We start from the raw sequence: 15,966 nt of genomic DNA on the forward strand, positions 1-15,966 counted from the left end.
TATTAATTAATTTTAGAATTTATCAGTTTGTGATGTTCACTTCTTGAGCTAAGTTTGCTTGCCAGTGCCTACTGAAGCTGGTTAAGTTTTTACTGGCTAATTTTAAACTTTGTCCTTCAACAGAGGGTTCATCCCAGTAAACATGTAGACATATACTCTCTCTGTCCCAAATGTCACACAGGCAATGACAGAGAAGTTGTTGCTTAATTTTATTTGCAAAAACAACCAACCATTTTCTGTAGTTGAGCTACCAACTGCTGCAGAGGTGATGAAGAGCCCAATCATTAGCAAGTTGAGTATTCCACAACAGACTGCCGTGACTTAAGTTACCACAACAGACTGCCGTGAACCACGTTATCACAACTGGGGAAGTTGAAGAAGCTGTAATCAATAGCTGCAGTCTCTAGGTCCCTGCTTACAGCCCTACAGCCAGTCTGGATGCTTTAAGAAGCATTTCAGAGCTGTCATAAAAGATCCCGAGCTGACTGCAGCAGCTATATTTCTACAAAAGTTCAGAACATCTTGGACCACAGAGGAAGTCATCTTGAAAGCTTGTAATATATCTATATTAAATAAATTCAGAAGTGGTGTGTGCACTGATAAATGACTACATCCGGAATCACCTTGAGATGAACTTGGATGATGATGAGGTTCTTGCAAACAGCACCCACTCAGTCAGGAAACATGCAGGCAGGAGAGCTGGAGAGGTACCTTTCACATTCTTCCATGGGAGGCTTGGATGTTTTACATTCCTTTTCTCAAATCATGAAATTGTCACTCAAATTCAACACATTCTTTCCATCATCTGCAGCCTGTGAGAGGGTTAGGTCATGCCTGACTTTTGTTGACTGCAAAACAATTTTGTTCCCTGCAAACATCTTGAAAGTGAACTTCTTTAAAACTTAAAAAGTGCTAGGTGATTTATGACATAATTTGCAGGAATGCAAATTTGGAATGCAAATCAGGAATGCAAATCAGGAATGCAAATTTGCTAACACTGACATATTTCAATAAACATTTACAAGATATGACTGCAAGAAAAGTAACGAAAGAGTTCAGTATCATTAAATGGTTTAGTATTGTTAAATAATTCAGTATAGATAAATAGGTATATGACATTTGTTTCAAAAGCTGTGTTGTAAAAAGAAAGTTATTGCAGAAAATGTTTTTGTTTGCCTTGCATAGAAAATCTATTTCATGGAACGCTCGTCTCCCTCAAGTCACGTGGGTGGCCCGCCATGTGAAGTGAGAGGATCTTTGTTTGTGGCCACACCTGCACACACCTGCACCTTGTTTTGTTTATGTGTATTTAAACCCTCGTCATAGCGTGCAGGATTGTTGGTCATTGTTGACGTAGCATGTTTATGTTAAGGTTAATGTTCTTTTTGTCATTGTTAAACGTGTTCGTGTTTATCGTTCGTAACACATGTGAGTGCCATTGTCTGTGTGAATTAATGAACGTTTGTCCACGTTGCTGGAGCCTGTCCTTGCCCCTTGCCCTTCGGTACTCGGGCCACCAAGCGTTACAATCCATAACAGAAATCCAAGAACAAGTCATGTTTCCTGTGGATCTCATGTGTGTAGCTGTTTTAATTATGTGGTTTCTTAAGGATTTCATTTATTATTGTCTATTATTTTAATATTATAACGTCTGTGACGTTGGCGGCTCAGAGAAAGGGAGAAGCGGGGTTGTGAAGTAATGCTCTTTATTCTCCATCGGTCTTTCACTTAACAAAAACAACAATCTTCCTTTAATGGGAACACAGAGACTTCTCTTAAGTGTCATAGGACCACTAATGTGCAGCCCTGTCTCCTGGAATCTGTGGGTTTAAATAAAGGGGAAAGCATCTAGGGAACAGGTGAACCTAATCAGTATTCCGGAGACTGTGAACAGGGCAGGTGAGAGGTGTGATCCTTAGCAGGAGTGAGCGTGTCCCTCCTGATAGCTGGCTGACCAACCGTGACAAATAGGGCATATGAATTCGAGTTTTCAAATTGCTATTTTACATTTTGTTTATATTTTAACAATTAATTTGAATACAGATGTTTTTGATAAAATGTATTTGATGTTTGTATGTGCTGAAGGCTGATTTTTCTGTGATTTTTCTGTGATTTCTGTTTTGATTATTAAATGAGATCTGATGAAGTAACTTGCTACATTAATAGTCTTTTTTAACGGATACTTTCTTACTTTTACTTAAGTAATATAAATGACTACTTCTACTCAAGTAAATATTATTTTAAAATAATAGTACTTTTACTTGAATATAGTTTTGGATACTCTTAACCTCCTTAGATGGCAATTTCTGGACAGATTCATATTTATTAAATTAAAATGTATATACTGTATTAGACATTAGTACTAATGTAACTGCTATGAGCCTGACTGACTTCTTGAGAGAGGCAGGTAGATTTTTTTTATCACTAATCCTTTTTCTAAAGATAAGCAACCACGATGGTGGTATGATCATTGTACAGTACAGAAATAACTGAAGCATATCACACTGAACCAGTTTAGAAGAACCAATAACACAGTAGACTTAAATAAGTATATATATGAGAAGCAGAAAAGCTGACTCAAAATTTGATGCAGAATTTTGCTATGAATTATGCACATGATGATACTTCCTTTAAGTGTATTGAGAGATTAGATAATGATATTAATATATGATGAAATTTCACCTGCTTTCTGACTGTCATGGTTGGCAGGTCATCCAGCAGGAGGGACATGCCTACTCCTGCTGAGGATCACACCACACATCTGTGGTAGCTGAAATAAGAACTTTGAGGGACATGACGCTTTGTATACTGCAATCTTAGAAAATAATGAAATAAAAATATACTCTCAATAGAAATCTGCTACAGAATTAGAGCTTTATTTTACTTCAATACACAACATGCAGTTAATATGATGATCATTTCTGTTCAGATGTTCAGGGCACCATTTAACAGGTAGGTGGAGTAATACACCACTGAGTGAGATCATTTGTAACTATTGCGAGTTAATTATTAACACCTGTCTGACAGAAGATGTCAGTTTATCTGACTGTTCTCTGTACCAAGGCTTATGGAATAAATATCTAAATGTCTCTCTAACACATATCTTCACTGAATTCATATAAATGTTCTTGGTAACTAGCATCTTATAAACATTGCAGAGAAGATTATAATTTTTGTCATTATCATGCATTACTTTGGATTTTATATCTCTTTTTATATATGCTATGTGTATTATGTGTAACTGTTAAAGGTAACTGTTATAAACACAGTTGTATATTGAACATGAAGTAAATCATTTCAGCTGTCCTTACATTCTTGAAATAAATTGATTGATTGATTGATTGATTGATTGATTGATTGATTGATTGATTGATTGATATGCTTAAATCATGTCTAGCCCGGGTGTGACAGTAGTAGATCTATAGAGCAACACAGAGTAACAACATAGAGTAACATGGTAGTGTGATTAAAACACAGAGGAAAACAATAAATCAAGTTATAATATCAGTGTCACAGTGTGCCAGGAGGAACACACCCACTGTAACGCATACATCATACCTGCCCCGTTCCCCATTACCGTGGACAGCCTGGAGGCCTGTAATACTGTCCCTATCTCTGCTCCTTATCGGGACCAGCTGGAGGTCTTTAGTCGCACCAAAGCCACCGAGCTCCCTTTTTTTATCACACCTTTGACTGCATCATCAACCTGGAGGAGGTGGCTGTAGACTACTGGGGTTTAACTTGCGATGTACTTATTTGGCTTGATCCAGGTTTCTGTTAGGCAAAGTGCATTAAATGTATGATCTGTTAGGATTTAATTTATCATGAATGTTTTAGATGTTAGGGATCTAACATTTAGTAAACCCAGCTTTAGATAAAAGGTGTAGGCAATGTTCTGTGAATCAGATACTTTAATACTAATTGTGTTATTAAGGTATGCTTTTCTTTGTTTTCTGTATTTCTGCTTAGCTCAAGGAACAGAAACAGTGTCTATATGATGAACCTTGGGTGATGTCATGTAGCGACCAGCAGACGGTTGGTTCAGCCTCTCTGTCTGCTGCCTCTGTTCTGGATGCTCATAGATTAACTAGGCCTGTTATGAGACCATGGCTTATGTTACAGGAAAGGAGAGCAGCATCCTCCCTAGTGGGATGGATACCATCCTGCCCTAAAAGGCCAGGCTTGCCCTCAAATGTGTTCCAATTATCTATAAACCCCACATTGTTTTGTGAGCTCCACTTGGACATCCAGTATTTCAGCGAAGATAACTGGCTGCACGTTATATCACCGTGCAGCATTGGGATGGGACCAGAGCATACTATAGCACTGGCCATCACCTTCACTAATTGTCAACGTTGAGTGGGGCAAACCTGTTGGACACGCGATTTGGGGATGTGTTGTGCTCCCGTGGGTAATTCGAAGGTTGTCCATTTCACCGTAACATCACCCATTCGCCCTGCTGTGAGGGCTGTTGTGCCAGAATTAAGGGCTTGCTAAGACATCCAGAGCATGTACTTCTACTTCCTCTATTGGTATTACACTATCTAAGTTCTGGATGTGCATTTCTAATGCTAGAATTGTCTCCATCATACTAGTAATTAATCTACATTTCTCACAGATAAAACTATCACTAACAACAGAGGAAGAATAATTAAACATGTTGCACTCAGCGCACTGAAGGAGAACAGAAGGAGAACTTTTCCATGATGGAAAAGCAAAATGTTAATGTTTTTTGTTAGGTCTCTGGATGTAGTTTGCGATGATAAAGTAGTTATCGATGTCAGATGGAAGCTGCCGGTTTCCAGGTACTATGTAGTTAAGTCCAAGGAAAAAAATGCTAAACACCTATAGCATAGTAAGGGCTACTATGCCGAAGCAGCGCAAAACAGTTTCAAAAACAGAAACAGTTTTCAAAAACAGGTTCTTCATAAAGATGGTTTGGTTCTTGTTAAAGATGGTCCAGTTCTTTTTAAAGAAGGTTTAGTTCACCCCTCCCAGCGTTTCCCACAGCTCTTGACACAGCTTACCTTCTCTTCCACCACATCTTCCAACAGTTCAGGCTGCTAGAAGACAATGTGTTGGATGCGGGGAATTCAGTTCACCTCTCTGGTATGTGGAGAATTCTTGGGGAAGCTCAATATAACAGTGAGCCTTAGCTCAGGCTACCACCCACAGGCTAACCGGCAGGTGGAGTGAGGGAAACACGACCAGGACCAGGACCAGGACGAGGGGGAATTCCTGCACTTGTACTGTTAAGAGCACCCAGAGTCCTGCTGTTCCATTCTTTGTAGTGGTGTACGCTCAGAACTCACTCCGCCATGTTGATATGGGGATCACCCCCAATCCCCCAACGTTAGCCTCCTTCCATCGGGTGCACTTGTCCAAGCCTGCTTCCTGTCAGCCAGGGAGGGTTAGCGGTCAGCCAGGTAGGGTTAGAGGTCAGCTAGGCAGGCCACTTTCATGGGTCAGCAGGATCTCCAGGGGGCATTGTACTGTTACAATGTGCCAGACACACTGCCAAAGGGACATGGCCACTGTCTCTCTCTCACACACTCACACACGCGCACACACACACACACACACACACACACACACACACACGCACGCACGCACGCACACACACACACACACACACAGGTATACGGTTAACAACAAGGGTGTCTTTTAAGTCCATCCTTTTTTGCCATGGCTATGGCAAAGAGCAGCTCAGTGTATTATTGCACTGTATTATTACCTTCACCCTAGTGTATTATTGTGTATTATTGTATTATTGTGTATTATTGTAATATCTCTGTGTATTATTGCAAGGTATTATTACCCTAGTCTTAGTAAAATATTGTGTATTATTATATTATCTCTGTTTATTATTACACTGTATTATCACCCTGACCTGATTGTATTATTGCGTATTATCTGTGTGTATTATTACCCTAACCCTACTGTATTATTGTGTATTATTATCTCAGTGTATTATTACACTGTATTATTACCCAAACCCTAGTGTATTATTGTGTATTATTACACTGTATTATTACCTTAACCCTATTGTATTATTGTAATATCTCTGTGTATTATTACACTGTATTATTACCCAAACCCTAGTGTATTATTGTGTATTATTGTATTATTGTGTATTATTGTATTATCTCTGTGTATTATTACACTGTATTATTTCCCAAACTCTAGTGTATTATTGTGTATTATTGTATTATCTCTGTGTATTATTACACTGTATTATTACCCAAACCCTAGTGTATTATTGTGTATTATTACACTGTATTATTACCTTAACCCTAGTGTATTATTGTAATATCTCTGTGTATTATTACACTCTATTATTACACAAACCCTAGTGTATTATTGTGTATTATTGGATTATTGTGTATTAATATATTATCTCTGTGTATTATTACACTGTATTATTACTTAAACACTGGTGTATTATTGTGTATTATTGTATTTTCTCTTTGTATTATTATACTGCATTATTACCCAAACCCTAGTGTATTATTGTGTGTTATTGTTACTTTGTACCATATACATTAAGCAATATAAGGCAATAGGATACTTCTCTGTATGTGAGTATAAGACTCATTAACATTTTACAGCCTTTGAAATCTGTCCAGAATTTAGAACCACCTGTAATTCAATGAATTTTTTCAGCTATAATCATGTTCAAGTTCAAGTTCAAGTTTGGTTTATTTGTCACATACATAGTCATACACAGTATAACTCGCAGTGAAATGGTTGAGAGTGCTCTGTCCAAACTGAGGAAAAAGAAAACAGGGGTGCGTAGAGGAATATATATTCTATATATGTACAAAAATATATTAGCAATGTATGTATAATATATGTATATTATGTTTATATACACAATGTACAATGTATATGGTTGTGTATATATTGTATGTACACAATGTACAGAATGTACAGATCCATTTTGTAAAAAGACATATTTACAGTTTTTTTGTTACATGGGTAATTGAATATATATACAGTTATTGAATATATATACAGTTATGTTACATGGTTGTGGTGGTCCCCACAGTTTATCAGTTTCCCTGATTCAGGGCCCGAATGGCCTGTGGGAAGAAGCTCCTCTTCAGTCTCTCTGTCTTGGTCTTCAGGGAGCGAAAGCACTTCCCTGACCTCAACAGAGAGAAGAGCCTATTGTTGGGATGGGTGGGGTCCTTCTCAATCCTCCTGGCCTTGGTCTGGCACCGCTTGTAGTAGATGGTCTGCAGGTCAGGAAGTTACTTGTGAGTAATGCGCTCTGCTGAACGCACTACCCTTTGGAGTGCTTGTCTGTCCTGCTTGGTGCTATTCCCAAACCAGTCTGTGATGTTCCCCGTGAGGATGCTCTCGATAGTGCAGGTGTAGAAGTTCTGCAGTACCTTGGAGGGCAGTCTGAAGTCTCTTAGGCATCTGAGGTTGTAAAGACGCTGACGAGCCTTCTTTGCCAGGGAGTTGGTGTGGCAGGACCAGGACAGGTCCTGCGAGATGTGAACACCAAGGTACCTGAAACTATCTACTCTCTCCACCGTGGTTCCACTGATCCTCACAGGTTGGTAGTGCTGCTCCTGCTTCTTGCTGCAGTCCACAATCAGCTCCTTTGTCTTACTGACATTTTCTGATTTCTGTAATCCATGCACTCCATGACCTTTGTGCTGTATGATATGCCTGTCCAGAATATCAAAGACATTTGATCAAAAGGGAGATTAAGTCAGCTAGAGATCTCAAATATGGCTACGTCTGCCACACACACAAAGAAGTGGTGTCTTAGACATTTTTTAATCCCTTTGAAGTAATGTCATGATAAACATCAATTATGTACAGAATTGTAGTGATAGATCCATGATTTCTCAAGTACCAGATGCTCCATGTGATCTGCTATCATAATGCAGATCTGGAAGGTCAGAACTCTTTCAAGCTACAGAGTTTGGAATTCAGTGAGAAACTCTAAACTGGTACAGTAGCCTCAGTGCTTACAGTCTCTGCTGCACCAATACACTGCTTATCATCAAAGATATGAGATAAACGATAAGAAAAGATAAAGTATCTCTAATACAGTACCAATACAGTAAAGGTCAAATATTAACTTCACATGTAATAAAAAAGATCCAATTAAATGTTTGATGCGGTTTCTGTAGAATTTTTTAGTTATTTATTTTTTTAGTAAACAAAATATTTTTATAGCAATTTGCAAAAGGGTTCAAATTCTACCCCTGTACACTAAAGACATATAAAGATAAAAGAATATCAGACACTTCAGTCTTCATCAGGCTTGTGAAATCAGTTTACAGTATTTTAAAGAGACACAATCTTCTCCAAATTCTACATTCAGAAAAACCAGATTCAAGATTCAAGAATTTATTGTCATATGACCAACAATCAGACAATTCCTTTATTCTGGCTAAGAAAAGAATAATATAAAATATCCAAATAAGAAAAGAAAACGAAGGAGATAAAATAAAGGATCAGTAATAAAATAGATGATACAGTATATATTATAAAATAGAGGATATATTATATTATATAATAGAAGATATATAATGGAGGATATATTGTGTATATTTGAGGTACACAGTGATAATTGTAACTCGCTTTAAATAAAAGCCTCAGCTAAATGCCATAAATGTAAATATATTATGTACATTTGAGGTAGGCTGTATTAAGCATTTGCAATACAAGACACCGAAGAGTGTATTATTAAGAGTGCATTATTAAGAGTGTATTATTAAGAGTGCATTATTAAGTGTGTATTATTAAGTGTATATTATTAAGAGTGTTGAAATGTTGAAATGTAGGGATTGGCTGAGAGCAGCGAAACTATTGTTCTTGTACAGAATATCAGAGACACAGAGTCCTCATCCACATGACATCGTTATCTTTCTTTTTTCCCTGTTCCCTTTAAAGATCAGGACACTGATTACAGTCATTCCTAACCCTAACCCGCTTGTTAAAAGACACTTTTAAAAATGTATATATATATATATATATATATATATATATATATATATATATATATATATATATATATATATATATATATATATATATGTGTGTGTGTGTGTGTGTGTGTGTGTGTGTGTGTGTGTGTGTGTGTGTGTGTGTTTTTATACCAAGCATGTTATTCAGGGTAAGGGGGTAATTTCCAGTTAAAGTCCCTTCACTGAGTTCATGGGTTTGTCTTTTACCTCAGAAGCTCTGGGTGCCCAATATGACCAAAGAATTTCATTTTGAAATAATATATAAGATAATTCTGGTGTCGAGAAAGCTCCTTCTTCTTTTCTAGTCAAGTTGATTTAATCATTCATTTACTTTTTTGGTGTGAAAATTTACATATTTTGTAAATAAGAACCTAGAGTTGTTTTTTATATTTTATATGCACACTTGTTTATCCATAAACATAATTTTAAACTCTAAACCACCTATGTTCATAATCCTGATTGCATTTTAATCTCTTCTCCAATACTTAAATATCACCTAAGGTCACCAGTAGATGGTTATAATAATTCACTGTTTGAAATACTAAGGAACCAGCCTACTCATTTTAAACAACTCTAAAAAGCTTGATGTTTATTGTGTTAGCTTGCTTAATTGGTCTGTTTCTAAATGAGTTCCTTGATGTTTGCCTCGTGCCATGTTGCCTGTCTCCTGTCTCTGCTCTAAAACTTGCTTTTAAAGCTGCGTTTAAGTGCTCTGATTGGACAAATTTTAATACATTTAGCAGCATTTAACACACTTAAAGAATTTAATAGATGCTCTTATCCAGAGAGACTTATTGATTTCTTCTGTTAAGTGATTTGTCCTGTTGTAGGAATAATGTATTCCTGTGGCATTACATTCTACTTTGCAGACAAGTGCACATTAAAAATCTATGATATTCTTATTTCCATACTTACAGAATAAATATGTTGTATGTAACTAGAAATTGCCCTTTACACTAAAAGTATAATTGTTCCTTAAGTGACAATGTACATCATATAAAATATGTAGGCCTAAATAAAATCTGATTATGTCAATTGCAAAGTTGTGAGTATGTGAAAGGGCCATAGTCATGTATAAGTATATTTATAATAACCGACACAGACAAAGTCATGGTCATGTGCGACTTTTCAAACCTTTTGTATCTGGTCGTATTTAATCAGCATTCCGTTTTTTCATCTTTCGGTTACAAGTTAGCGCTAAAGGAGCGCGAGGAGCCTATTCTGTGCACAATGTCTTGATTAAACTAGGGTATTAATAAATAGTATAATCTACAGCGCCGTGTGTGTGTGTGTGTGTGTGTGTGTGTGTGTGTGTGTGTGTGTGTGTGTGTGTGTGTGTGTGTGTGTGTGTGTGTGTGAAAGAGAGAGAGAGAGAGAGAGAGAGAGAGAGAGAGAGAGAGAGAGAGAGAGAGAGAGAGAGATCTTCGTATCGGCCGTGTCCTTGACATATCATTGGCTAGAATGTAGTAAATGTTATCTTTATTAATCGGTTAACTGGCCAAGAAAGTGAGCAGATAAAACCAGCCCACGTGGAAGCTCCGCTCCAGCCGCTGGAGCTTTAATGGTGAATTAGTAAAACATCGTAACTAGTAGTTTCATCAATCCAACAGTTACAAATGGGTCGCTATACGGGAAAAAGCTGCCGCTTGACTTTTATGCTGGTTACCATTGTTGTGTTTTTTTCCGCTGAAATAATGGCCGGTTATGTCGGCAACTCCATAGCGCTCGTTTCAGACTCCTTTAACATGCTAGCGGATATCATATCGCTGTCTGTTGGCCTGACAGCCACCCGCCTTAGGCGCCGCAACGCTTCACAGCGCTGCACTTATGGCTTGGCCCGGGTGGAGGTCGTCGGTGCGCTGGCCAATGCCGTGTTCCTATCTGCTCTCTGTTTCTCCATTTCTGTCCAGGCGCTGGAGCGCCTTATCAAGCCGGAGCCCATTGAGGAGCCGATGCTGGTACTGGTCGTCGGCGCAGTAGGTTTGGGCATTAACATAATAGGACTGCTCATCTTCCAGGACTGCCGCTGGCTATGTAGACGATGCGGGCGCGGAGCTCCCCAGGACACAGATCCAGAGACCGTGAATGAGAAAGCCGGTGAGTTTGACTGCAAACAGACACATGCCATGGATGTGTGTTTAACCGGACAGGGCTTGCCAGTACTGCTCGGTACCCAGCACACCGTGACAATTATAATGCTTTCTGTTTTTGTGCAGCTTTAACTTTGATTCTAACAATAATGAAGATGTTTTGAAACACATAATTTTGTTAGGATACAACTTGCAGTTTTATTTATGAACTACAATTCTTCAACAAATATGACATGAAATATAATAAACAAAAGGTTAATTTGATGAGGTCAACATGTCTGATGGAGGTGACATCAGTCTAACAGATTTGACACAATTCTGATGGAGGTGACATTGATCGGGCAGAGTTAAAATGTTTGACAAAATTGGTACATGTATGATGTTGATAACATTGATCTGATTGAATTGATGTGTGACAGAGGAGACAAAAGCTTGGATTTTTAGTCATTTTAATTATTTAATACTTGAATGAATGAATCAGTCACAGCATTAAAACAAAAATAATTATACAAATTGTCTAACAATAGTCATTAATAAAATTTAATGAATTAATAAAAAGCATCTCTGAACGCTTTCAATCCAAAATCCTGCTCCTTACATACAAAGCTCTGCACGGTCTTGCACCTCCCTATCTAGCTCAACTCTTAGACTCTTACTGCCCCACCCATTAGAGGACACTTGGGTCCTCTACTGCAGGTATCCTCTCCATCCCCAAGTTTAGACTGATGTCTGTAGGAGGCAGATCCTTTAGTGTCATGGCCCCAAAACTATGGAACACTTTACCTCAATCTCTCCATCACTGCTCCACACTCTCCTCCCTCAAATCTCAACTTAAAACAGACCTCTTTTCCCAACACTTTTCATAACCTCTTTTCTTATCCATATTTGTGTTGTGTCAATTTGTGTCAATTTTATTTATTTATTTTCCCACTATCATTGTAAAGCAACCTTTTGTCTGTGAAAGGCGCTATATAGATTGAAATTATTATTATTATTATTATTATTATTATTATTATTATTATTATTATTATTATTATAGAAAGTTACAAATCTATATATGTATTATATAGATGTTTTAAAAATATCATCCCTGACAAAAAGTGCTTACATTTACCATGAAATCTGTGAAGTCACTGTAAATGTTGTTTAGCTTTGTCAAATTATCTCATTAGGACATTGTGAAACAGGGGTTTGTGAAACAGGAGTTTTCCTTACTAAAGGGGAGCTGGTAGCTCTTACCTGCATCACTCTTTCTGCTGGTTCTTGGTGATTCACATGGTGTGTTCTTGCGTGGTGTTCTTGGGTGGTGTGGTGGTGTTTATTGTTTTAGGAGATTGTTGCTTTCGGTCTTAGGCTTGTTAAGTGGCCTTTAGGAGTTTTATTTCTGTATAATGTCTGCTTTTCCTCTCTCTCTCTCTCTCTCTCTCTCTCTCTCACATCCCTGCAGCTGTCCTGTGTTAGAAATTACCTTTATCTCTGCTTGTGAACTGATTTTCTCTCTCTGTTTTCTTTGGTACTTTCCATTACTCCTCCTGTGTTCCTCCAGTGAGAGACTGAAACACAAAAGCACATAATGCAATACAAACTAAGAAGAACAGTTCTGACTACATCATCTACATTTTCAGTATCTATGTTTGAATATCATGTTGAAATATCTTTTATCATAACCTATACTGTTCTAGAGGACAGTTGGTCTGTGTTCCCAACTTCCTTGAGCACTACATTCCCTGAGCCTTATGTTTCTTCACCTCTGTATTCTCTCAACTCTAATCATTCACATAAATCATAAACTGTGCTGGAGTTAATAACCATACCCATAATCCAACCTAATCCTTCCCCTAAACTATACTAGAGGTAATAACTTTACCCATAATCCAACCTAATCCTTCCCCTAAACTATACTAGAGGTAATAACTTTACCCATAATCCAACCTAATCCTTCCCCTAAACCATGCTGGAGTTAATAACTTTACCCATAATCCAACCTAATCCTTCCCCTAAACCATGCTGGAGTTAATAATTTTACCCATAATCCAACCTAATCCTTCCCCTAAACTGTGCTGGAGTTAATAACCATACCCATAATACAACCTAATCCTTCCTCTAAACTGTGCTGGAGTTAATAATCATACCCATAATCCAACCTAATCGTTCTCCTAAACTGTGCTGGAGTTAATAATCATACCCATAATCCAACCTAATCCTACCCCTAAACCGTGCTGGAGTTAATAACTGTACCCATAATCCAACCTATTCCTTCCTCTAAACTGTGTTGGAGATAATTACCATACCCATAATGTAACCTCAGTTAATGTAGTGAAGCTCAGGAGTGTCATGCACTCAACACTCATATTTTCCCTCCACAGACTTCCAACAAAGGACAGACTCACCAGAAGTAGACCAGAATGAGGATGAACGCCAAGCCCTGAATATTAAAGGTATGGCCAGTTTCGCAAGTTTGATCCAAATACATTACTGTACTCTGCTCTAAAAAGCTGTGGGCGTGAAGAGCAAGGAATCCAAGTACACAAATTCTCTCCTCAAAAACTGATGTCTACCGAAAACTTCACAGGCCATTTCCCAAAAACATTATAGTGTTAAGATCATCTTAAAAGAGAAAGAGAGTTCAGTATGATACTACCATTTAACAATGATCTTTGTGTTGCGATGCTTTTCGTAAACTCAGACAGCTGGAACATCAGGAGTTATCTGTCACCTAGCCAATAGTGAAATTAACCAGGTTTTTTTTGTGTTTTTTTTTTTGCTTTTTTTTGGGTAAATTTTAATACATTTTTCTTATTATTCTGTTGAACCTCATTGTTCATTCTTCTGTTTTATTTGTACCTTGTAAAAACTGCCTAAATTTATTATAATAGTTTTTTTTGTTGTTGTGAACTATTGTGTATATATAATCAAAATACTGTAGGTCTCATACACTGTTCATACACTGACTGTATACTCTAGGGTTGGGTAAGCATTAATCTAAATCTAAGTGTCTTTAAGAGGTCTATTTCTCACTGACTGTATCCTCTAGAGATGGCCAGAGGATACACAGAATTGCCATTTTTTAAGGGAAACATCATGCGGAAATGATTGCATTTGGCATTTGCTGTGACGTGGCAGTTTCATCTTGGAAGTGTCAGATTAAATGTGGATAAATGGTATCCATATCCATGAAGATGTTGTTGAGTAACGATCAGACACATTGTGCTGTTCAGACATTCTAATGTTCTAATACTGGCTCCACTGGCCTGTATTGATGACATCATTTTTCCAGCACTGGCCTGTGCTGATGACATCATACTGTGGCTTCTTTTCCAGTCCAGTTGAGCTTTAATGTTCCTTTGCGCACTGGAGATGCACTTTCTTGTTCTTCTCTGACATCAGCATGTTTCATTTTCTTTAGCTGTTATAGTCTTTCCAAGACAAAGATGGAATATTCAGATGACATTCTGCACATCAGTGCTGAATCCAGGTGTGAATTACCTGGTTGCACTTGTTTGCTTGCATGGTTCTTGCTGTTTTGACCCCTCTGCTCCTCAAGCTATTTGCGTCCACAGGATCACTTGCCAAATACCTGCTAGTGTTGACTATCATGAACATTTAAAGTCACTAATGTCACTCCTTCTGCTGGTTCCAACATGCTAATGAACACTGGTGTTGGAAACACTGGTCTGGCTAATTTATTCCACACACCAGTTATATGACATGCTGAATGTATAATTAGTGTGAAGGTGGATGGTTTACTTAATGAACAGGTGACTCAGTGTATGTTTAATGCATTTATCTTTACCCTTTCTCTCTCAGGAGTGTTACTCCACTTACTGAATGATGCTCTGGGATCATTTGTGGTGGTGGTGGCTGCAGTTATATTTCACATCTGGCCTGTGGCCCCTGACAGCCCCTGTACATGGCAGTGCTACGTGGACCCCAGCCTGACATTGCTCATGGTGGCCGTCATCATGTCCTCAGCTGCTCCTCTGATTAAAGAGACCACCACCATCCTGCTGCACATCATCCCGGCCACCCTGCCCTTTCCCCAGATCTGTGAGTAATGCGAGATGTGTCCATGGCTTCCAGAGTCTAGTTTACTTGTGAAGAAGTGAAGGTCTCCTACTTCTTTTACTGTTTCTAAAGTCCCTCTCTTCCCTTCTCTCTCTCTCTCTCTCTCTCTCTCTCTCTCTCTCTCTCTCTCTCTCTCTCTCTCTCTCTCTCTCTCTCTCTCTCTCAGTGGAGCATGTATGTGAGCTGCCAGGGGTCCTTAGTGTCCATGATGCACACGTGTGGCTCCTTACAAAGGGTCGGACTGTAGCGACGCTGCATGTGAGAGTGGCTAAGGAGCTGCATCGCTCCCTTGGTGAACTCGAGACCCTCCACAGGCATGTCCGAGAGGTGTTTCACAAAGCAGGGATCCACAGTGTTACTGCTCAGCTGGAGTTCGGTGATGGAGGCCTGAAGCCTAGCCACTGTAGCGCCCCCTGCCTGTCACCCACCTGCATGAAAATCTCCTGCTGCCCAGCTGGTGTTCCAGCCTTCACAATCTTTAAAGCAAACCTGCCCTTGTACCATTCAGGAATGAGCAGTGACATGTATGACATGAAGAGTGTGCTTAAAGAACAGGAGGCAATGCCATCAGTGATCTCATACCCCCAGACCACACGGTTTTAAGATAGGACAGAATTAAATGAAATTCAACAGAAGCTTTATTGTAGCTTTGTAGATCAGGAGTAGGCTTAGTGTGGGTCAAAGAAAAATTGCTCAAGAAAACCAACCCAAAACAATATTTCAAGAAGAGTGCAAGAGCCTCCAAGAGCCATTTGTTGATGGCATTTAGAATATCGTGCTGTTTTTGGCCATGTGTCCTATACCTATGCAGTTAGGCTGGA

The 15,966-nt window shown here is 38.6% G+C and overlaps 1 protein-coding gene across 1 annotated transcript; it reads left to right on the top strand.

The window, feature by feature from the left end:
• Nucleotides 1–10,606: 10,606 nt before the first annotated feature.
• Nucleotides 10,607–15,748, top strand: LOC113585937 (calcium/manganese antiporter SLC30A10-like). Its single transcript, XM_027023746.2, has 4 exons — nucleotides 10,607–11,087; nucleotides 13,447–13,518; nucleotides 14,888–15,127; nucleotides 15,312–15,748. Exons 1-4 carry the CDS (start codon nucleotides 10,607–10,609, stop codon nucleotides 15,746–15,748), a joined length of 1,230 nt encoding a protein of 409 aa, XP_026879547.1.
• Nucleotides 15,749–15,966: the final 218 nt, after the last annotated feature.

Source organism: Electrophorus electricus, chromosome 12 (genome assembly GCF_041902795.1).
Source record: "Electrophorus electricus isolate QZ-2024a chromosome 12, ASM4190279v1, whole genome shotgun sequence".
In the NCBI taxonomy this organism is placed as follows: Eukaryota; Metazoa; Chordata; class Actinopteri; order Gymnotiformes; family Gymnotidae; genus Electrophorus; species Electrophorus electricus.

What these genes read in the sequence shown, in the direction of transcription:
- LOC113585937 (XM_027023746.2), top strand. Translation starts at nt 10,607, where the DNA reads ATGGGTCGCTATACGGGAAAAAGCTGCCGCTTGACTTTTATGCTGGTT. An exon ending in CCAAGCCCTGAATATTAAAG is followed by an intron (nt 13,519 to 14,887) that starts GTATGGCCAGTT and finishes TTTCTCTCTCAG; the next exon opens with GAGTGTTACTCCACTTACTG. An exon ending in CCTGCCCTTTCCCCAGATCT is followed by an intron (nt 15,128 to 15,311) that starts GTGAGTAATGCG and finishes TCTCTCTCTCAG; the next exon opens with TGGAGCATGTATGTGAGCTG.